Source organism: Somniosus microcephalus, chromosome 30, assembly GCF_052327205.1.
Source record: "Somniosus microcephalus isolate GS21.2 chromosome 30, FLI_Smic_1.0, whole genome shotgun sequence".
Taxonomy (NCBI): domain Eukaryota; kingdom Metazoa; phylum Chordata; class Chondrichthyes; order Squaliformes; family Somniosidae; genus Somniosus; species Somniosus microcephalus.
In genome coordinates, this window is record NC_141016.1 from 19,234,734 (window position 1) to 19,258,929 (window position 24,196).

General features: G+C 45.6%; 1 protein-coding gene across 1 annotated transcript in view; it reads left to right on the forward strand.

Annotated features, from left to right (window-relative positions):
- The first annotated feature begins 2,865 nt into the window (after positions 1–2,865).
- The window catches only part of ido1 (indoleamine 2,3-dioxygenase 1), a 38,486-nt gene continuing 17,155 nt past the window's right edge, over positions 2,866–24,196 (forward strand). The window contains exons 1-6 of the mRNA XM_085971180.1: positions 2,866–3,119; positions 8,610–8,705; positions 12,356–12,475; positions 16,715–16,833; positions 18,370–18,384; positions 23,895–23,994. Coding sequence (XP_085827306.1) covers positions 3,021–3,119; positions 8,610–8,705; positions 12,356–12,475; positions 16,715–16,833; positions 18,370–18,384; positions 23,895–23,994 — 549 coding nt within the window. The 5' untranslated portion in view covers positions 2,866–3,020. The remainder of the gene's footprint in view (positions 3,120–8,609; positions 8,706–12,355; positions 12,476–16,714; positions 16,834–18,369; positions 18,385–23,894; positions 23,995–24,196) is intronic.

Here is a 24,196-nt window from a genome sequence, read left to right on the forward strand (position 1 = left end):
GAGTACCCATGGAATTATTGGAGAGATAGCAGAAATGGGCTGCCACTAAGGATAATGGAATCCAGGACACTGGATTCATTTAAGAAGTGTATCGATACTGTAATAGAAAAATAGGGTCGCTTTTCTGGAAGGTTGAAATCAAATAGGCTGGGATTGGGAGCAAGATTACCTTCACAATTGAGGCTAGTTGGATAATTGTAATGTAGATGAATCAAGTTACAGTCAGACTCAGAATGTTGTAGCTAAATTCCTATTTCCCACACATCCAACCTCATAGCCTTTCAAATTGAGGACAGTTTTGTACAGCAGGCTCACATTCCTCATCAGATGGGTGGTGACTAAACTAATTGCACAGGGCTTTTGCGGACCAGAAAGAGGTAGCTTTCATCTTATTTTTCTCTGTACTGGATTCAAATTGAGATCTCGGAAGTGAAAGTAGTGTGCTAACTCAGAGAACTTCCCCCAAATACTGTGTGCAGTTCTGGTCACCACACTATAGGAGGGATGTGATTGCATTTGAGAGGGTGCAGAGGAGATTCACCAGGATGTTACCTGGGCTGGAGCGCTTCAGCTATGAAGAGAGACTGGACAGGCTGGGGTTGTATTCCTTAGAGCAGAGAAGGCTGAGGGGGGACCTGATTGAGGTGTACAAAATTATGAGGGGCATAGATAGGGTAGATAGAAAGGAACTTTTCCCCTTAGTAGAGGGGTCAATAACCAGGGGGCATAGTTTCAAGATAAGGGGCAGGAGGTTTAGAGGGGATTTGAGGAAAACCTTTTTCACCCAGAGGGTGGTTGGAATCTGGAACTCACTGCCTGAAAGGGTGGTAGAGGCAGGAACCCTCACAACATTCAAGAAGCATTTAGATGAGCACTTGAAATTCCATAGCATACAAGGCTACAGACCAAGTGCTGGAAAATGGGATTAGAATAGACAGGGCTTGATGGCCGGCGCGGACATGATGGGCCGAAGGGCCTCTTTCTGTGCTGTATAACTAGTACTTTACATGAATTCATTTTTCTTCTCCATTTCCCCCCCTCCTGTCCTGAAGGTGCTAACTCCTACAGACTGCAGTCCATGCTGATTCAAAGAGCAAGGCACATTGTAACAGGAAATGTAATTTTGCAGTTTAAAAAAAATTCTATTACTGAGTTTGGAAATGTGCATCTGCTAGTAAAATGTCTTGAAAGACACATTATTGCGTGCAGTCTTATAATTCGTGATCTAACGTGAGCACATTGCCAATCACATCTAGCACATTTTGAAGAAACGTATATAAAAGCTTAACTAAAAAATAAATTGGAAGTGGACAAGATGTTATCTGCTGAGTTTGAAACTTTTGCTAGTTAAATCTTCAGCTGAGTTTTATTTTAACTTTATATATACATATTTTAACTGGCGTGGATCTACTACTCTCATAAATGGCAGAATTTATAATACTTTAAGCTTTCCAATTGCTTTTGCTCTTAGTAACAGTCCCTAATAAAACTTAACCAATACAGTCCACAGACACCAGTGTACAATCATTATTGAAGCTATTTTTGGGGAAAAAAAGGGGACAGTGTGAAAAAGGCGCCACGATAGGAAATCTGGACCACAAAAGTGTCGCCTTCCTTTAAGACTGTGAAACAATAGTAGACTGCGACGTTCAATACAAGGAAACAGCTGAGAGTCTTCACTAAGTACAACCTCTTAATCTCCAGAACATGTTGTACAGATCCTGAAAACAAACAATGCGCAAGGTAAGGGTGGTTCTTGCAGTCGGTTTGTATCTTTGTATGCATTTGCTGTTCATACAAAAAATTATTTCTGTTTAATTATTACACTTGGCTGTTTGGTGTTTATTATGGGGAGGGGAGAGATCACACTGTCGCATTATGCAGTAACCTGTAAAATATAGTTGCCAAGTAAGTGAACATGTGCAAAATAGCGTTGGCCTGTAATTGCGGTTTCCACAGCGCAGCCTTGTGGAGGAGAAGTGAATGACAGGCCGCAGCTTCAGGATTTTGGCGTTAGACTGCGCGTGCGCTAAGCCTTGAAGCTGCCGTCAGTTTCAAAGGTGAAATGACGGCGAACGCTGTCTGTTCGCCGTCATCGTGACAGCAAATTTCGGGGCCATTATCAGCAACACAAAAATGCTGTTGTGTCACAAATCACATCTACCAGAAACCTTTTTTTTAATGCTCAATACAATCTAAGAGAACAAATATGTCTGCTGCGATTATCAACTTTCCCGGTGCCAAAAGAGGTTGACCATTCATGGCGTCTTGTGGAGTGGGTTGTTCTTTCCTCACAAGGGGGAAGAGGTTTTACTGTCTCAAGGTGATTGCTTCAGGAAAGGTGAGCCATTGTATCCCAGCAGACTGAACCTGTGATAACATCTGCCCTATTATCCTTTAAACCAAATATTTCTATTACTCATTTTCATATTGACATTTTTGCAAAGAAGCAAGACCAGTGATAGAAAGTGAGTCACTGCTCACTTACCAGTCATACTCATCTGTTTGTTTATGTCTGGCTTTTTTCCTGAAAATTAACAGACAGAGGAAAATATGGTCCCATCTATTTAATGCTGTAGACAAATGCAAGTAACCAACAGGCATGTACCTTGTTTGCCTTCTGTTAGATGCAATTGAACTTTATCTCCATTTTCTTATCTTGTGAACCGTTTGATTTACTCTATCTCCTGAAAGAGTAAACATCATTTGGCTGTCCCTGATACCGCCCCTGAAGCACTGGCTGAATTTTACATTTCAGCCAGTCATTTCAGAAGGCTTCGAGATTGCCAATGAAATGAGATGCACATTGGCCATTCAGAAGGCTGTCCAAACCAACCTAGGCCTGGAGCAAAGTCCAACGTTCGGCCCACTTTGTTAGGTCTTTTTGCACCATCTTTGTGCTGACAGCCTCTGCCTGTGGTTAAAATACGATTTGCAAACAAGACTTGCAATTTGGAATATTCCAACATTGGTGGATAAGTATTTTCCACTCCAGAAATATCAGTACTTCCAAACAACCAATGGAGAAAGAAGAAAAGGAGGCAAGAGACACAAATTACATAAATCTGAATGAATTTCATGTTTCCAAAGAGTATGGGTTTATTTTGCCAGACCCACTGGTACGTATTTGTTTTTCTACTGGTGTTAAATATTGAATCGGAATTTAATTTCCCACTTCCATTTGTTGGTTACCTTTCTCAGATTTTCAGTATACAATGGAAACACGCATATTTTTAATATGATTTTATACAGGCTTTTTACCCAGAGATTTAACGATCACAACAATTAGGTAAAGTTGAGGGCGTTTTTCTTTCACCTGCTTCCAAATAAGGTTTTTGCTTCCCACCCATTGCATTAATCTGCAGCTGAATTAAGAGGCAGGTGGATCACGTTGAGAACCACCTATCACTGCCGTGGGAAACTTAACGCATCGGGAATTTTGTCTTTAATTGCTGCTGAATTATCAACTAGTGAAGTATCTTTCAAGCCATTTATACGGTTTCAAATCAAAGATGTCACAATCGAGCGATCCATGCCGCTACAAAATGTTTTGTCATTGATTTTATTGGCGCCATTTTTAATAAAAATTTGCGATATCGTTGGCTGAATCTATATCTGCACTACAGTCAGTACGGTGCTCTTTAATTGGGGTTTCAACGGGGGCTGTTGTAAGAACTACTGGTGCTTGAAAACTTGCTAGAAAAGTAATACTGCTGCTTTATTTTTTTATTCACATGTATCCTGGGACTCTGGGGAAAAAAAATCTTGCTGCAACTTTTGATTATTTAGTATTTTATATGTAACGCATCTTTAATTATGAGTTTTTCCCCCCTACTGTATTAGATCCAGCTAGAAGTTACTAGCCGGAATCTTTACCTGAGAGTCGGGACTGGTGTGTGTGGGCCGCGTAGCGGGTCACCATCCCGAAGTTTTTAATAGCGCGTTTTGCACTGCGCGCTTAACTCAGTTACATCCATTGAAACGGTCATGCGGGTTTCCCGGTCTAATTAAATGGAACGGGTCTGATGACATCAGCGATGCCTCATTTTCAGCTCAGACATTTAAAGGAGCCTCGCACACATCCCAGATGAAGGTTGTTGGAGGAGAGCTAAAGGTGTTTGGGAGAGGCGGCGATTGCTCGATATCGCAGAGATTTGTGTGGGTCCAAGCAGACACGGAGTCCCAGTGACGGACGGCCGCGCCCAGATTCTCTGATGTCTCCCTGGAAGTCCTGGTCCAGGGAGTCAGAGCACGCAGGGAGGGCCTGTTCCCTGGGGATGGGCGCAAAAGAGCAACCAGAGACACCAAGAGGGCGTGGCTGGAGATCGCAGAGGAGGTCAGCAGCAGGGATGTAGTAAGGCGGTCCTGGATCCAGCGCCGGAAAAGATTTAATGATTTCATGAGGTCAGGAAAGGTGAGTGCAATGCCACACTCAACTACATCCTGATGTGCGTGTCACCCTAACCACATCACTCTGCCTTCCCAAGCCCACTCCTGCACATCAATCCTCACACTGACCTACCTTGCAAGGTGCACACAATCCTCACTCTCTATGTACCTACTCACATCCCCATCTGACTAACCACCACTGACACTCACCCTCATCCTAATGCAATTATAGTAAGTAACGTCACAGAAGGAGGCCATTTGGGAATGTCATGCCACTCCCTCATAGTCACCCTCTACAGCTGTAGCCCATCCATTTTTTACACTCATTCCATCACCTTCACTCAAAGTTCTCTTCTTTCTCTCCTTGCAGGAGAAGGGAGCCCAGAACAACAGGGAGGCAACAAACTGGAGGTGGCCCTTCAATTTACAGCACATTGACTCCAGCAGAGGAGGAGGCCCTAGAGATCTCTGGAATTGCAGAGCTGCTGGCGGTGGGAGACGGAGAGAGAGGGACCTCCCAGCAACCTGGTGACAGAATTAAATATCATACATGGCGTACAATAGTCACTCATGGTGACTTGATGTCAGCAGCCAGTGAAATGTCATCATGTGCATAATGGTAACATTGTGAGTTCTTATCATTACATTTCTAATTCATGTCTTTACTCTCCCACAGGTCCATCAAGTGCGCCCCCCCCCCCCCCGGCCCACCACTGTCCAGCCAGAGGAGGAAGACGACTCCTCAGGAGGAAGCTCCACTCTCTGAGGGTGCACCGGCACCAGACCCATGCGTACCCAGCATCAGCGCAGATACGCGCACCTCAGTGCATCCAGCGAGAGATAGAGTAGCGTTGTCACCCGGTGTCTCACAGATCACAAGTGAGCAAGAGCAGATGGTGGAGACAGGAACAGCAGTGGAGAGTCCTCGCTGGAGGGCGCAGGACGCTCCCAGCTCTGCTCAGCTGCACGCAGGTGCTGAGCCTCGGGGGCCGTTGAGAAAGAGGGTGATCTTGGAGGAGCAGCAACAAATGCACGAGGCTCTGGCAGATTTTGCAGCCGCGATGTGTGCGACTGTACAGAGAATGGAGGAGTCCATCTCCAACATGAGCACCACCATCTCGCGGGCGATGGTGAGGATGTGCAGTTCCCTGGAAAGGATGGCCACCTGCATGGAGCAGCAAATGCGCCAGTCGAACGAGAACATGCTTGCTGTGATCAACAGATTGCAGACTCTCATTGACCTCATCTCGAGGAGGGAAAACCAACATAGGCTTGAGTGTTCATCGCCCCACTGATGTGCAGCAAGGTGCTCTCCAGCTCCTGCTAGCAGGGAGGTGCGGGTGGCCCATGAGAGGGATGATGGTGAGAGTGGACATAGAAGTGAGGGCTCTGCTCAAAGCGCTCCCACTTCTCCCCCCTTGCCTCCCTCTCAGTCAGAGCCCCACATGCTGCCTCGGATCCTCTTGGCCAAGTCTGCTCCAGCACAGTTGCAGGAGGAGCCGTCTTTTGGCGGGGCCCTCATGGGCCCTAAAACACAGAGGACGTCCGCCAAAAGTGTCAAAGCAGTCTCAGCAGGGAAGTGAGCAGCCTGCCTCTACCTCTGCTGAAGCCACAGGGGGTAGCACCATGTAGAAGCACACGGAAAAGAAAAAAAGATACAATCGTAGATGCACAAGGGTATGCACATGGGTGTTTGCCAAAATGTTAGTGTTAAGTTTCAGTTCTATTTATGACGCACATAAATCTATTTCTTTGCACTACTTTCCTGTCATGTCCATTTTGACTGCTACCTGGGAAGTGGCTTTGTCATTTGGAGTGAATGGTGAGAATTACTTAACCTCGAGTACTGGGGGTTTGGGTGACAGGAATGGCTTGGTCATTGTAGGACTGCTTTGTGGTATTGTTGGCGGGGCAGGGAAGTTGGTACAGCATCTGGGAGCCATATGGGTGCACTTGTGCAAGTTAGGTAAATCGGCACATTATGAGGCCACCCTGGGCCTTCCGGGCAGCAATGTACACTGCTGCTGGTGCCATCCCCACCTCAGGTCCCTCCTCATCCTCCTTGTGTTCCACCTGTTCCTCCTCCTCCTCCACCGAAGAGGCTCTGCGCCTTGCTCCTCCTGCAGCTCCAATCCTCGCTGCTGCGCTATGTTGTGCAGCGCGCAGCATACGACGATGATTCTGGAGACCCTGGCTGGTGTGCACTGAAGGGCTCCTCCAGGTCTGCCAAGGTATCTGAAGCGCATCTTCAGCATGCCGATTGCTTGCTCTAAGACACATCTGATGTCATTATAGCGCTCCTCGGCCTCATTGTTTGGCCTCTTCAGTGGTGTCATCAACTACATCTTCAATGGATAGCCTTTGTCTCCAAGCAGCCAGATGGTAAGTCTGTTTGGAGGTGTGAAGAGCTGAGGGAGGGTGGACTGACGCAGCACGAAAGAATCATGACAGCTGCCCGGAAATCTGGCGCACACACGCATGATGATCTTTTTATGGTTGCAGACGAGCTGCACATTGAGGGAGTGGAAGCCCTTGCGATTCATAATGTGGGGGGGGTGCCTTGATGGCCACATGTGTGCAGTCGACATGCGCATGTCTGCGATGAACTGGCACGATAGCCTAAGCCTCCTGAAGCACTGCTGCTCAGTCATGTCCAGAAAGCTCATCTTCTGCCTGTATAGCCTGTGGTTGGGGGTATCACCTCTGGCGTGGAGCATCCCGTGCTGATCCCCTCTCTCCTGTGAAGCATCCGGTCCTTGAGGAGAAGGCTGCTGGCATGGTCGCTGCTGCTGGTGTTGCTGCTGCTGCTGGTGTGACTGGTGTTGTTGGTACTGGGGCTCATCTTGGTCCGATTCTGAGGTCCAAGGTGAGACAGCATAAGCGGCACCCATGCTGATCTAATAGGTGCCAGGTAAAGTGGAGATCAGAGGTTAAATCCTCCAATGTACCGAGAATGACTAGCAATGTGGTGAGAGTGGCTTCCGAGGTTGCAGAAATCACCTGCAAACTCCTGAAAGCTAAATCTCTGCACAAAATGGTGTCAGCCAGAGCCTTTCCCTTAGGCAAGGAAGCAGGTGTAAGGTATTTATGTGTTTTTTCCAGCTGTCACTTAATGAACTTGCACACTGGCCACTGAGCTCCCTCCTCCCCTTCACAGGCGAGGTTCCCGAGGTGCGTGAATCCCGTGCGCAACCAGCTAAAGTTCAAAGCTGATGTTAAAAAGGCAGTGAAGGGTCTGCAAACGAGCAGTTAACAACCTCAATGAGCTCGCCCGCCTCTATCGAGCGGGTCCGTGGCGCGCCTCGAAACACGCTCCCAGTGAAAGGCGGAAGTCGGCGGGTTCCCGACACGCTGTCAATTTCTGCGCCGACCCGCCCCCAAACCCGCACACTCTCCAATGTGAAAATTCCAGCCGCTGTTTCTAAAGAAATTAGGTGTACTGTTGTTCCACTGCTGCACACTTCACCGAACAAACTTTGACAATTTATCTCAAGTAAACTGCTCAAATATTTATTTTTTGTTACTAGATTTATTGGGCTGGTCAGAATCAAAGTGAACAGGGGGAAAGCTTGTATTTTGCTTGGAAGCCGAATGGATCCTTTTCAGCATTTCACTGAACATTATTGCTCAAATGCAAGAAGAATGCCAGTAATTTAATAACATTAGTGAACTCAAAGGTTCATTGTGTTAACTTAGACAATGGAAAAGTGGCATCCACAACAACAACAACAGCAACAACTTGTACTTATATAGCATCTTTAACCTAGTAAAATATCCCAAGGTGCTTCACAGGAGCGTTATAAAACAAAATTTGACACCACAAGCCACGGGAGGAGATATTAGGGCAGATGATCAACAGCTTGGTCAAAGAGGTTAGTTTACAGGAGCACTTACAGGACGAAAGAGAGGTAGAGAGGCGGAGAGGTTTAGGGAGGGAATTCCAGAGCATAGGGCCCAGGTAGTTGAAGGCACGGCCGCCAATGTTTGAGCGATTGAAATCAGAGATGCTCAAAAGGCCAGAATTAGAGGAGCGCAGATATCTCAGAGAGTTGAGGGGCTGTAATCCATTTATCTTGTGGCAGAGTGGAAATTGAGGGATAAATTAATTAAAACACATTAGTAGCTTTGTTTTAGCACCACACAAAGATATTTTTGCCAACCCAAGTTCTGCAAAATTTACATCAAGCTCACTTGGTTAATAATTACATTCTTCTTACCAGTCTGACCTCCCGAAATTCTACCGACCTTGGATGGAAATCGCAAACAATTTAACCCATCTGATCGAACATCATCAGCTTCGTCATGAAGTGAATAATGTAGGTTCTTCATTTACCACTCTTTTACTGCATGAACGGTGTTGGCATTGGGCTTGTTTAGCAAATGCGTACTAATACAAAACAGAAAAAAAAATAGTGCTTCTTGTGTGAAGCTTAATTCATCGTCTCAAAGTTCTGTCACCACTACTGACAGAACTATAACCACCAGTACTTCCCCCCCATTACCGTACAGCTCAAAATGTTCCCTTTAGCGCATGTAGAATGAAACTTTCAAAATATGCTTCTTACAGGCAGAGTAAATTCCAGTAGTGAAGATCAATATAAGGAGCAGTGGGCAAGGGACAAGGAAAGCTACTGGGTGGCATGATGTTTGGTACATTTTGCTTTCACTTTTGGAACGTAGACTGCATGAATTAATTTCCTCTCTTTCATTTGGCTATGTAAAATGAATTGAGATAGTCCTAGAGTCATAACGGCACAGGAGGAGGCCATTCGGCCCATCGAGTCCGTGCCGGCTCTCTGTAGAGCAATCCAGTCAGTCCCATTCCCCCGCTCTATCCCCGTAGCCCAGCAAGTTTATTTCCCTCAAGTGCCTATCCAGTCTCCCCTTGAAAACATTGAGTGTCTCCGCTTCCACCACTTCCGTCGGCAACGAGTTTCAAGGTCCTCACCACTCGCTGCTGACGGAGTTTTCTTCACACCCCCCCTGTATTTCTTGCCCAAAACTTTAAATCTGTGTCCCCTAGTCCGTGTACCATCAACTAGTGGGAACAGCCTTTCCCCGTCTAGCCTATCCAAACCCGTCATAATCTTGTACACCTCTATCAAATCGCCCCTCAACCTCCTTTGCTCTAATGAAAACAAATCCAGCTTCTCCAACCTGTCCTTGTAGCGAAGATCCCCTATCCCCGGAACCATTCTGGTAAATTTCCTCTGCACCCTCTCAAGGGCCTTCACATCCTTCCTAAAGTGTGGTGACCAGAACTGGACGCAATACTCCAGTTGTGGCCTAACCAGCGCTTTATAAAGGTTCAGCGTTACTTCTCTACTTTTGTACTCAATACCTCTATTTATAAAACCCAAGATCCCATATGCTTTGCTAACCACTCTCTCCATATGTCCTGCCACCTTCAGGGACCTATGCACATTAACTCCCAGGTCCCTCTGTCCCTGCACACTCTTCAAAGCTCTGCCATTAAGTGTATATTGCCTCTCCCTGTTCCTTCTGCCAAAATGCATGACCTCACACTTCTCTGTATTAAATTCCATCTGCCACTTGTCTGCCCATTCTGCTAGCCTTTCTATGTCCTGTCCTCACTGTTTGCCACACCCCCAAGTTTGGTGTCATCGGCAAATTTAGAAATTCTGTATTCCAATATCCAGGTCATTTATATATAGCAAAAAAAGCAGTGGCCCCAGCACTGACCCTTGGGAAACACCACTGTTTACCATCCTCCAGTCTGAAAACTGTCTTTTACCACAACTCACTGTTTTCTATCCTTAAGCCAATTCCTTATCCAAGCTGCTACCTATTCCATGAGCCTCAATTTTGTTAACTAGCCTTCTATGTGGTTCTTTGTCAAACACCTTCCTAAAATCCATGTAGACAACATCCATTGAATTCCCTTCATCAATCCTCTCTGTTACTTCATCAAAAAGTCTCACCTCAGTTCCTTGTGCAACTCTTTAGTACACAACTCCCTACATGGTCATTGGCACTTTAAAAACCCATAAAGAAAACTGTTTTGACAATGGAAATACCACATTGGTGCAGTACAGCTTGTTCTTTTGATGTAGTGTGAAGGCACATTATTTGACAAACGCTGCTGGTGCTTTACCGAGCATCGTACTCATCGTGTTACATCTGACATGGAACTGCTTGATGTGCAAACTGGGGAAGATTTTCTCTGTGGTTAGGAGTGGCAAAATCGCTACTCTTTAACCTTATCTAGTACACCGAGGAAATCTCCTCCACCCCTGCGTGTACAAAAAAATCAAGTACTCCTTTATCCAGCAGATTAATGTGTTCAGACACAACAACAACTTGCGTTTTATATAGCATCTTTAATGGGGCAAAATGTCCCAAGGTGCTTCACAAGAGCATTAGAAATCAAAATTTGACGCCGAGCCACAGAAGGACATATCCGGACAGGTGACCAAAAGCTTGGTCAAAGAGGTAGGTTTTAAGGAGCGTCTTAAAGGACAACTCAAATACTAATTAAGAGCTCCACCATTTCCTTGATCTAAAATATCAAATCTAAATACAGGAACAGAGCATGGATTTAAATGAATATTTATTTTTACCCATTGTGCAAGACATGAGGGAAATATTTTGCATTGAAATTACTTGTCCTTCTGCCCATAGAAGTAGATTGCTTTATGTTTGCGTGGGTTTTCCCCGGGTGCTCCGGTTTCCTCCCACAGTCCAAAGATGTGCGGGTTAGGTTGATTGGCTATGATAAATTGACCCTTAGTGTTAGGGGGATTAAATACGTGGGGTTGCGGGGATAGGGTGGGATATGTGTTGGTGTAGGGGTTACAGGGATCGGGTGGGATATGTGTCGGTGCAGGCTCGATGGGCCGAAATGGCCTCTATCTGCACTGTGGGGTTTCTGTGATTCTGTGATTTGAGTTTACAGGCACCAGACATGGGCTATATAGAAGTGAAATCGAGTAGATTTTAAAAAGAGAGATGGTTAAACAACACTAAATGCCGCTGATGCATGGAATTTCTTATCATAATTCATCTTTTTTCTTATCTCCGCGACGTCTGCATCTGAATCAACAGAGAACTTTCTGACCTGTGGACTGAAGATGCAACAAGTCATTTTAGACAAGATTACATCCATTCAAGTTTCAAGTAACAGGGCATGTTATTCTCAGATAGCATGGGAAGGATTTATTTTGGTTCGACACAGTATAGTAACCTGGTGGACTGGAGGTAGCTGTATTTTTGAACAGTAAAAGTTCCTTCGACTGGGTACCATTTCCATGCTTCTTTGTAAGCTTTATTTTAACCAATTGTCTTCCTTTTTCTCCATTCTCCCTCTACTGGAAAGATGAACTCCTGCAGAGATACAGTGCAACAAATCTCGTTGCCTTCTGGTACCTTGCCCAAGTGACCAAGCTTCATGAGTAACTCTCGATAGCAAGGGTTAACGGGCAATTCTATCACGGAAACATCACAATTGAGAATTCCTGTCCTGATCCAACAATCACACTTTTCAGCGGGTGTTACTGTATAGGGATCAGGAGCAGAATCCATGGCTGAATTCCCCTTCGCTAGCCTAGAAGCACTGACTAAATATACTGCCCCCTACGGCCACCTCTCCTGTCATCAGCTAAGCCAACACAGACTTGGAATTAAACCTGGGACCCTCTGGTCTTGGATGATATTTGGGGATGCTGCAAGTGGCCTCTGTGTAATTTCCCCAGAAGGGGCAAAAGTTAGCTTTGATTTTAATCCCGCTGCCTTTCCAGTAAATCGGTGTCCAGGCTCACACTTAAGTGAGGTACTAGTAGGTTGCCACTGTACGTAGAACTAAATAGAACATTGTCCTCAGGAGAGCATGGTGCAAACTGGAAACAGGAGGGGGAAACTGGTATAAAACATTTTATCGGTTGGGGTGAATTCCAATACGACTCTTGAATTTAAAAAAATGATTTCTCTCCTCTCTTTTGTTTAACAGATGCAGCTACTGAGCACGCATTTCCTAATCGGACATAAACAGCTACGGTTGGCACACATGGCACTCGGCTTTATTACAATGGGCTATGTGTGGCAGGAGGGGGAGAACAACAGTACAAAGGTTCGAATGCTTGTCTCTTATGTTATAATACTTGACTGAAAGTCAGTCCAAGGATATATCTGGCAGTGAAATCAGTTCACAACCTTTCAGATGTCTAGCTCAACCTTGTGAATGGTTGCTGCTTTTCCTGAAATACAGCAGATGTCGGGAAATGAGAAAACCAGGAGAAGCAAAACTTTTACAGGAAACTTTTTTTTATCCGGCACAGACGGGACCGACGTGGTGCCGGTTCATCAAAAATTCCGGATAACCGAACGCTATAGTAAAAGATAGGGAGAGCTGACAGCTCCGTATAAATCAACAAACCCTGTTGCTTAGCAACAACTGTAGAACAATGGCCTCAAGTTTCAAGCGTCTCTGTAGCTTAGCAACAGCTGCAGCCACACCCTTGCACAGCAACAGATGGAGTAAGGCAAAAAAATATGAAGTAAAACCTACTCCTGAATTTTGCCGGTTAACCGAGATTTCCGGTTATTTAGGTGCCGGTAAATCGAAAGTTTCCTGTATGAATGTCTGCTTCTCTCATCTACAGGCCTTTTATTCTTCTATTTTCTTTTGTTCATAAGTTACTTCTATTTTACGATTGGCTTGTTCTCGCTGAGCTAAAGAGTAGGTAGGAAATCTGCTCATAGACATCTCCAAATGCCACTCTCTTTCAGGCTGCAGGGAGATACGGAAGAGTAACTTAGATTGACTCTTGGTCCAGACAGCTGTTTTTGTGTTTTGTGGCGCTATATAAATGCAAGTCTTTCTTTCTTTTTTCACTGTCCATTAACTCATCTGTTAGATTCTTACGCACTTACAGCCACAAAAATATTTTTGGGCTGTAGAAAATCCTGATTTCACAGTCTGTCCGCATACCATTAAACTGAGTCATTGTACAGGTTGGGTTCACTCTACAATTCTTCATATAGTACGTTTGTCAGCAGGGCCATGCTATCAGTGGACTGACAATGGGGTAGATTTTGACTTTGTGTGATAGTGTAAAACGAGTGATAGTGAATCGGCAGCCTGCTTTACATCTCTCCTAGGCTGCCGATTTGCCATCAACTGTTTTACATTATAGCACGGTCAAAATATACCCCAACAAGTACAGTCTGGGCAATCCCCAGGAATATAGTTGAAAGAATTAGAGTAATGGGGCTAGAAATTCATTACCGCCCAGGAATGGGTGGTGTCATTAGAAAAGTTGGAGAATTAGCGCCAGGCACTAATGTTTTAGACTGCACGCCAAATTCGTGCTGACCGCTCAAAAAAAATGATGGGTGTCCTAATTCAAGTCAATGGGGGAGAAATTCATTTGGTTAGCGCCTCCCGTTAGCACCTCCGGGGGGTGATAACAGGGCGCTAACGACTTACCACCTGTGGAACTCAACTGGCAGTTTGCGGCGGCAGTAACCCCTAGCGCCATGATCTCCTGCGCCCGGAGATCGTGATGTCATCCAGCTGCGCAGTGACCCAGTAGCGCCCCGGACCCGAACTTCGGTTCCGCCCTCTGCAGCATCGCCGGTCGAAAACACAGGCACCTCCACGATGCCTTCATCCTGACGCTGGGCGCTTCGGGGTCGATACTTAAAGGCGAGGTGACCGAGGTAAGTAAAAAACATTCTGAAATGCTCTTTCTCTTTATTTTTCCCTTTGTCTTGGCTAGCGATCGATCAGCCCGGCACCCTGCTGCAGCGCATCGGGCTGATCGGCCCGGATCGCAGCTGCCATTGGGGACCAGGTAAAATTTTCCCTTGCAGGGCCGGCAGCGATGGCCCTTCCCTTTAAGGGAGGGAAGGAGTCTTAAAACGGGGCAACGCTGCACGGCCCATTGTGCTGCACTGTTCACCTACTGCCCCACCTGCTGCCTGTGGCGCTCCAGGAAGGAGCTCCTTCCTGGAGCGCTAAAACCCACATTTTTAAAAGCTGGGGATCATTAGCGCCTGGGGATAAGAACATAAAAAATAGGAGCTGGAAGAGGCCAGTCGGCCCCTCGAGCCTGCTCCGCCATTCAATAAGATCATGGCTGATCTGATCTTGGCCTTAACTCCACTTTCCTGCCCGCTCCCCCTACCCCTTGACTCCCCTGTAGCTCAAATGTCTGTCTATCTCTGCCTTGAATATATTCAATGACTCCGCCTCCACAGCTCTCTGGGGTAGAGAATTCCAAAGATTCACGACCCTCTGAGAAGAAATTCCTCCTCATCTCCATTTTAAATGGGCGACCCTTTATCCTGAAATTATGCCCCCTAGTTCTAGATTCCCCCCATGAGGGGAAACATCCTCCCTGGACCTACTCTGTCGAGCCCCCTCAGAATCTTATATGTTTCAATAAGATCACCTCTCATTCTTCTAAACTCCAATGAGTGTAGGCCCAACCTGCTCAACCTTTCTTCATAAGACAGCCCCTTCATCTCAGGAAACAACCTCGTGAACCTTCTCTGAACTGCCTCCAATGCAAGTATATCACTCCTTAAATAAGGAGGCCAAAACTGTACGCAGTACTCTTGGTGTGGTCTCACCAGCGCCCTGTACAGTTGTAGCAAGACTTCCCTACTTTTATACTCCATCCCCTTTGCAATAAGGGCCAACATTCCATTTGCCTTCCTAATTACTTGCTGTACCTGCATGCTAACTTTTTGTGTTTTGTGTACGAGGACCCCCAGATCCCTCTGTACCGCAGCATTTTGTAGTCTCTCTCCATTTAAATAATAATTTGCTTTTTTATTCTTCCTACCAAAGTGGATAACCTCACATTTTCCCACATTATACCCCATCGGCCAAATTTTTGCCCACTCACTTAACCTATCGATATCCCTTTGCAGACTCTGTGGGCTGGATTTTCATTGGGCCATGGAGTCGGGATTGGAGGTGTGTGGGGAAAATCCTGAAATCGGGGGTCCCGACCCCATCCCGCCTCCAACCCGTCTCCATGCCAGTTTCAAAGGAGGTGGGTACCTGCCCCGCTGGGCGGGCTCAACAAGGTCAATCAAGTCAAAATCGCGTGAGTTGGCTAGAACTCAATGGAGGCGGGACTACAACCCCAAAAGTTGTAGTCCCGCCTCCTACCCACCTCCTCAATGAAAATCCAGCCCTTTGTGTCCTCCTCACAACTTGCTTTCCCACCTGTCTTTGTATCATCAGCAAATTTGGCTACAGTACACATGGTCCCTTCATCCAAGTCATGAATATAGATTGTAAATAGTTGAGGCCCCAGTACTGATCCCTGTGGCACCCCACTAGTTACAGTTTGCCAACCTGAAAATGACCCATTTATCCCGACTCTCTGTTTTCTGTTAGTTAGCCAATCCTCTATCCATGCAAATATATTACCCCCAACCCCGTGAGCTCTTATCTTGTGCAATAACCTTTTATGTGGCACCTTATCAAATGCCTTCTGGAAATCCAAATACACTACATCTACTGGTTCCCCTTCATCCACCCTGCTCATTACATCCTCAAAGAACTCTAGTAAATTTGTCAAACACGATTTCCCTTTCATAAAACCATGTTGACTCTGCTTGATTGTATTGTGATTTTCTAAATGTCCTACTATTGCTTCCTTAATAATGGATTGCAGCATTTTTCCAATGGCAGATGTTAGGCTAACTGGCCTTTAGTTTCCTGCTTTCTGTCTCCCTCCTTTCTTGAATAGGGGAGTTACATTTGCGTTTTTCCAATCCACTGGGACCTCTCCAGAATCCAGAGAATTTTGGTATATTACAACCAACGCACCCACTATCTCTGCAGCCACTTCTTTTAAGATCCTAGGATGCAGGCCATCAGGTCCAGGGGACTTGTCCACCTTTAGTCCCATTAGTTTGCCTAGTACTTTTTCTCTAGTGATAGTGATTGTTTTAAGTTCCTTTCTCCTTATAATCCCTTGATTATGAATTATTACTGGGATGCTTTTAGTGTCTTCTACCGTGCTCTTCTTCGAAATAGTGCAGTGGGATCTTTTACATCCACCTGAGAGGGCAGACAGGGCCTCAGTTTAACATCTCATCTGAAAGACGGCACCTCCGACAGTGCAGCACTCCCTCAGCACTGCACCAGAGTGACAGCCTAGATTATGTGCTCAAGTCTCTGGAGCGGGACTTTGAACCCACAACCTTCCGACTCAGCAGGCAAGAGTGCCGCCCACTGAGCCACAGCTGACACTAGTATTCCAAAGTGTGGGGCCCAAGAAGCTGAAGGCTACATGACTGGCAATAAAGGATTGATTTTTCTTTTGCTTGGAATTTTCAATACTAGGTGCTGCCCAAGAGCCTTGCAGTGCCATACTGTGAAGTATCCAAAATCCTTGGACTCCCACCTATCTTAGTTCATGCAGACTGTGTTTTAGCAAATTGGAAGAAAAAGGATGCCAATAGGTAAGAACTATTATTTGATAAAGGAAAAGTATTCAAGGTATAGGGACATAATTATTGTTGTGATGGTGTTTTTCCCCTTCAATGAATGTTGTGAATTGGTCTAGTTTCTTGCAAGACACTTCAGTTCCTCCTGACTTTCCTCCTTTACTTTTCAATGCCTGCCGATGACACCTGCTGGGACGTCTCACGTGCTGGTGGGCATTCAATACCTCAGGCAATTGTCCATTCATCACGTATGAACCTTGTAAATGAATACTGGCAGGCTAACCAGTCACGGGCTCCATCAACTGATGTCTACTTGTGCGCATTTCAAGTAGGCCAGGAGCAGAAATCCTTGAATTTCTGTTTTATTTTTCAAGCTGCTTCATCTGAAATCAGCTAACTCAGCATAAACAGAGAATTACTCTGTGATCTTCTGGGTCTGAACGGCTCAATACCACCGAGCCAGTGCATTTACCCAGTGCTGAGTTACATATTGCAAGGCACTTTATGCCAGATTTGAGCAGTGACGTGATGAAGACATTAAAAAAAACTACTCACTGTTTTGAGATTTTAACATTCAAGTCTACCGAAAAAAATCAAATTTCACACTATAGCAAAAAAACAGCATTTATGGAAATGTAAAACCTGCCCTGATAACCGAGGAGTTACTGGAGCAAGTTGTTTATGTTTTGTGACTGATAAATTTACCAGTGTAATAATCGCTAAAATGCAGTATTTGAATTCTAAGCCCTTTAATAAGATCAGGATGAATGGAACACAGGTGATTACTTTCACTGACGTTCTCCATCTTGTCACTGTGACGTGACGCTATACTGTTGGAACAAGTAAACTATGGTGAGTTGAAAGGCTGCAGTAAGCACACCTGACCCAGGAGCTTTTTGCATCTCTGATCACAAGCAGGTTTTTCCACGATAAGCAAATGACTTGGAGGAATTTCTAAATCCTATCAACGGGAAGGTAATCCATTTGAATTATTTCTATTGCCTAAGTGCATGGAAAACAAACAAAAAAAATCCTTCTCACCTTCTGAGTGGGTTGCTTTAGTTCAGGCCTGAAACGAAGCCTATTAGAGTATTTTGACTGGCGTAGCACCCCGTTCAATAACTGTGACCACCACAGACAATTTTCACCTATCAGTCCCTATCCAGTATTGTATATTTGTATTGTCCACAGGATCTTGAGCCAAAGCACGAAAGAAACCCTAGTTGCCGTAGCTCCACCCTCATGGATTGGCCTTGCTAAAATCCATGTGAAATAATTATAATTTATAGCATACTGCTGGGCAAAGCCACTCCATGCCACACCCTCCACTGGTGCCTCGCCTCCACTCGCTGCTTCATGAGGGAGTTTGTATGAATTGTGGTCACAAACCCATGTCTCACTTTTCGTGTTAAATGTCTCACCTTTCCTGTTAAAAAAAAAAAAAAATCATGTGTTAGATGGCTGATATTTTTGCTTTTTAATGCAAAACTGTAGAAAATGCTAACTTTTTTTTTCATTCCTTTCACATAAATCCTTGGTGAATCTGTCCAGGGCTATGGAGCTGAGGTAAATATTGGGACTATTTATTGTTCTATCCCCCTTATAAATGCTGCCTTTCAAATTGGGAAAAGATGTATGGAAGCAGTGTGATGAGAGACAGAATAGCCTCCCATCAAATCTGAGCCAGATCCAACCTTCTCGCCTTTTCTGCAGTTCAGTGAAAACAAGTTTATAAAGTTAAATGGCCTAGAAATTCAGTTGTTAGCGCCAGCCGCTAGCGCCTTAGGAGGAGGAGAAGTGGGGCGCTAAGCGGCTAGCGCCCGGGCGCGGCGCGATCTGCGCCTCTCGCGAACTTCACTCAAGATTTAGCAGCGGCGCAAAACCGCAGCGCCCGCTCAGCTGCGTGCGCAGATCCTGACGTCATTTCACGGTGCAACGCCCTTGGTGCGCCCCGAACCGGAACTTCAGTGGCGCCGCCCTTCTGTGCGCCTGGCACCCCCAGCGACTGGTAGAGGGGAACGGTTCCCAGTCGATGCGGGGCACGGGGGGCGCTATTTAAAGGGGCCTCCTCCTGCATTATAAGTGGCAGCCATTTTGTGCCAATCCTTCTTTGTGAGAGACGGATATTTGGAGAGAGACAAAGGGAGAGAGCTTTCTGCTTTGACTCAGCGCTCGCACAGGTACTTCTGGCTTCAGGCCAGAGCTTTGCACTTGGATTTCACTTTGTGCCATAGCCTTGAGTCACCACATATAATGGGGGCTGCAATGGGTGGAAATGTTGGCTTTCTACATTGCATTCAAAGGGCTCAGAGACGCCGTGAGAGAGCGCCTGTCATGGCCAGACGGAGAAGGGCCAACAGGCATCGGCACAGGAGGCGTTTCCCACCCAGGGTATACCGCCAGCAATTCTCATATCTGAACATGTCTGAGGAGCAGTGTGTTCAGAGGCTGCGATTCAAAAGGGCGGTGATCACTGAGATCTGCCACCTGCTTCGCAGAGATCTGCAGCCGCAGCTGAGGAGCAGGACATCTCTGTCGGTGGCAGTGAAGGTGACGGTGGCTCTCAACTTCTATGCCACCGGCTCCTTCCAATCCGCTACTGGGGACATTGCCAACATCTCCCAGTTCGCGGTACATTGTTGCATCCGCCAGGTGACCAATGCCCTTTTCAGAAGGAGACGTCAGTACATCTCCTTCCCCATGACCCTGGACAAGCAGCAAGAGCGTGCAATGGGATTTGGAAGAATAGCGGGCTTCCCCATGGTCCAGGGCGTAGAACTGATGAACCAGTAATGGTCAGGCCTTGCTTCAGGGCTACAGTGTGCAGGGCATGGCAGCCAAACAAGTCGACCCTCCCCCTTTAAGAGCTGACCGGCGCCAGCGTGTCTGCCTTCAATCAGCAACTCGCCGCACCTGTGCTGTGCCCGCCCTTGGTGTTAGCGTCTCGGCTCGCCGGCTTAGCGCCTTATGATAGTCGTGCATCGCCTGCTTTAGCGCAGCAGCAACCTCTTGGGGTGATGCAACTCAATTTCGGCGAAGGTGGCGCTAAGTTGCGCCGAGCGCTAAATTTAGCGAACACCTGGCTGTAGCGCCCCAAACGTGGCGATCCTGAATTTCTAGGCCAATGTCTTTCCATTAGATAAAGAAAGGTTGAAGGGGAAACCGATCTGTGTCCTTAAAATGCAGAGATGCAAACACAATAAACAGTTTGGTTAACAAGGAATGTTGATTTTTTTTACTCAACTAGCTTTGGGCTCAGGAGATAAGTTGGTAGGATTTCCTCTTTGGAGATTAACTGGGTGGAGTCAAGTCTATGACTAGTTTGTAGTGATCTGTGAAAGAGGGCATGATGGGCCAGACAGCCTTTTCTCATTCCATGCTTTCTCAAATTTTTAATGGTAACTTTCCAATTTCATTGCATTTGTATGAGTGCATAAGCTTACGTGTATAGGTGTATGAGGAAACACACCTTGACCTCACTAAGTTTACCTCTGTTGATTAATCCAAATTCAGATAAACATGGATTTATGCTTGTCCTCTTTTGCGAGTTCATTGTGGTATTTGATGTATTATCTTTGGAAGGTAGCGATGCAGTTCTCGGCTGAATTTACCCTACAATCCATTCATCTCTAGATCAGATGAAAAGAATTAAAGCCTTCTCACCCTGCTGGTTTGTAAGGGTTCAACATGAAATGAGTTTGAGCAGTCTCAATTCACTTCCAACTAGGACAAGATCATGGGCAAATCTGTGCACAATTTGCAACAATCAACGTTATAATTGTTTTTAGTGTCCCATTAAAGTCACTGTAGAATGATACATAACTCTAGTACCAGGGTGAAATGTGGCCGCAGTGATGCAATAGATTTACATCATGTTGGCTTCATGGCAACACTTGAAGCTAATAATCATATCATAGAGTCATACAGCTATAACGGCACAGAAGGAGGCCATTCGGCCCATCGAGTCTGTGCCAGCTCTCTGTAGAGCAATCCAGTCAGTCCCATTCCCCCGCGCTCTATCCCCGCAGCCCTGCCAGTTTATTTCCCTCAAGTGCCTATCCAGTCTCCCCTTGAAAACATCGAGTGTCTCCACTTCCACCACTTCCGTCGGCAGCGAGTTCCAGATCCTCACCACTCGCTGCGTAAAAAAGTTTCTCCTCATGTCCCCCCTGTATCTCTTGCCCCAAACCTTAAATCTGTGTCCCCTAGTCCTTGTATCATCAACTAGTGGGAACAGCCTTTCCCTGTCTAGCCTATCCAAACCCGTCATAATCTTGTACACCTCTATCAAATCACCCCTTAACCTCCTTTGCCCTAATGAAAACAAATCCAGCTTCTCCAACCTGTCCTTGTAGCTAAGATCCACCATCCCCGGAACCATTCTGGTAAATCTCCTCTGCACCCTCTCAAGGGCCTTCACATCCTTCCTATCATTGCTGTTAGTTGTTACTTGCCTACAGTGGGCATGAGTCTGATCCCTCAGGTTGCCAGAAGCTGTGCTAGAAGGAATGTCTGTGTGCAAACCTGATTATTCTGGCGACACCGACCGGTTGCACCAGTTGTCGATAAAACTGGGGACACTTGTGCATTCACGTATGTAACATACAATGTCCAGCATGCACGTGCTGTGAAGTTGAGAGGGGGGTCGAGCTTTCAGGGTGTGCAGCCAGTCTGACTTGGAGAACACAATTGAGGCATGTTAGCCTTTGTTGGGGTCCATGCTGCAAAGGCATGTCTAACTGCAACATGAATCAGCAATCTCATGCAGAAAGACTGTAAGGATGGATTCTACGGAAAATGAAAAATTTCAAGCTGGATGCAATAATTGGTGCTTTTCCAATATTGAGGTTAATGCACATTATTGATGTTAAGAAGGAGCCTTTAGAAGGGACACTCTATCTCTGCTATGTCCAACCTGGGGTCCTTGATGTTGATACTGGGTGCTAAAAGTGAGTAAGTCCCCAGTACTAGCACCTGTCATCTTGGCAGGTATGAAAGTTCACCCAATAAAAGCTTGAATGGGAGATGACTATTTTTGAAAATATTTTTTCCCAATCCTCTTTGTGGGGTCTGAGGCTGAACCACATTGTTTTGAATCTTGGTGTCATATTTGACCCTTAAATGAACTTCCGACCACATATCCGCAGCATAACTAAGACCGCCTATTTCCACCTCCGTAACATTGCCCGTCTCCACCCTTGCCTCAACTCATCCACTGATGAAACCCTCATCCATGCCTTTGTTACCTCTAGACTTGACTATTCCAACGCACTCCTGGCTGGCCTACCACATTTTAATCTACATAAACTTGAGGTGATCTAAAACTCGGCTGCCCATGTCCTAACTCGCACCAAGTCCCGTTCACCCATCACCCCTGTGCTCGCTGACCTACATTGGCTCCCTGTTAAGCAACGCCTCGATTTCAAAATTCTCATCCTTGTTTTCAAATCTCTCCGTGGCCTCGCCCCCTCCTATCTCTGTAATCTCCTTCAGCCCCACAGCCACACCCCCCCCCCACCCCCCACCACGATATCTGAGCTCCTCTAATTCTGGCCTCCTGAGCATCCCTGATTATAATCGCTCAATCATTGGTGGTCGTGCCTTCCGTTGCCGAGGCCCTAAGCTCTGGAATTCCCTGCCTAAACCTCTCCGCCTCTCTTTCCTCCTTTAAGACGTTCCTTAAAATCTACCTCTTTGACCAAGCTTTTGGTCACCTGCCCTAATTTCTCCTTATGTGTCTCGGCATCAAACTTTTTGTCTCCTGTGAAGCACCTTGGGACGTTTTACTATGGTAAAGGTGCTATATAAATACAAGTTGTTGTTGTTATCTTTGTCACTGAAAAGGTTCCCCAGTGCACCGCCTTTGAGATCTACAGTCTTGTTGCACATTATCTAACCATAGTTTTGCCACCATCTGTCCCAACCCAAAACTTATACCCGTCCAGCAATAGAGAACCACACTTCTCTTTCTCTCAAGATTACTTTTGGAAGTGGATCTGTCAGTCACTCTTTAGAACTCTTTCCTAAAACTACCTGCTTTCCTGCATCTCCCTAATTGCCCCTTTAAATTCTAATTGCCTTGATTTCTCCTCCCATCTCCTTAATTTCTCCTGCAATAGAAAAAAAACATGCTTGTTGTTCTGAAGAAGAGCAGACACCCAGAATATCGTAACCTATATTTTCTCTCGATAAATGCTAACTAAACGGATAGGTATTTGCAGTTTTTATTTCAGATTTCCAGAACTTGTTGTTTTTCATTTTTTATTTTAATGTTTACTGACTTATACCCTAGCAACTTCTCCTCCTCTTGTATAAGCTGCGCTGAGATATTCTTGTATGTAGGCAGCCATATGTTAAATGTTATAGTGATTTGGGCTGTTGGAAAATTGAACAAATAATCTCGTCAAACAAGTTCCCTCCCAATGGTGTTCAGTGTTGAGGCTCCATTTAAAAGGTGTTCAACAAATTTAACAGATTAAGCCTGCAGAGATAAGGTTTGTACGTCTGAGTATGTTCTATTGTATTGGTAGTTAAAAAAGACTTGCATTTATGTAGTGCTTTCATGACCTCAGGACGTGCCAAAGCATTTTACAGCCAACAAAGTACTTTTGAAGTGTAGTCACTGTTGTAATGTAGGAAACGGGGCAGCCAATTAGTGCACAGCAAGCTCCCACAAACAGCAATGTGATAATGACCAGATAATCTGTTTTTTGTGATACTGATTGAGGGATACATTTTGACCAGGACACCTCCCTTGGGTCTTCTTCGAAATAGTGGCCATGGGATTTTTTACATCCACCTGAGAGAGCAGACAGGGCCTCGGTTTAATGTCTCATCTGAAAGACGACACCTCCAACAGTGCAGCACTCCATCAGCACTGCACTGGGAGTGTCAGCCTAGATTATTATGCTCAAGTCTCTGGAGTGGGACTTGAACCCACAACCTTCTGAATCTGAGGCAAGGGTGCTACCCACTGAGCCACAGCTGAAAATTTGAAAGAGTTGAACAAATTGTGGCAAAGAAAAGATTGTGCTGGTTCTTTGTGTGGCCACTAGATGGTAATACCTTTCTTCCAGAAATTTGGACATTATCTTTGCACTGCCTGGAGGAGGCAGCTTGAAGGGATTCTTCCTGGTGACACTGGAGGTGGAATTGGCTGCAGTACAAGGCATCAAGGTACACATAGAAGCATCCAAGAAATGATAAAACATGCTAAAAGTTTGAAGTAGTAAAAGTGTGATGCATGGCCCAAGAGTATTGTTCCGAATTTATTGATATTCCTATAACTGATACAATCTACTGTGATTTATTGTGTTCAAGTTAGTTATCCGGCAATTTTCACTGGCTTTCAAATTGCTGACAGTGTAAAATAAACTGT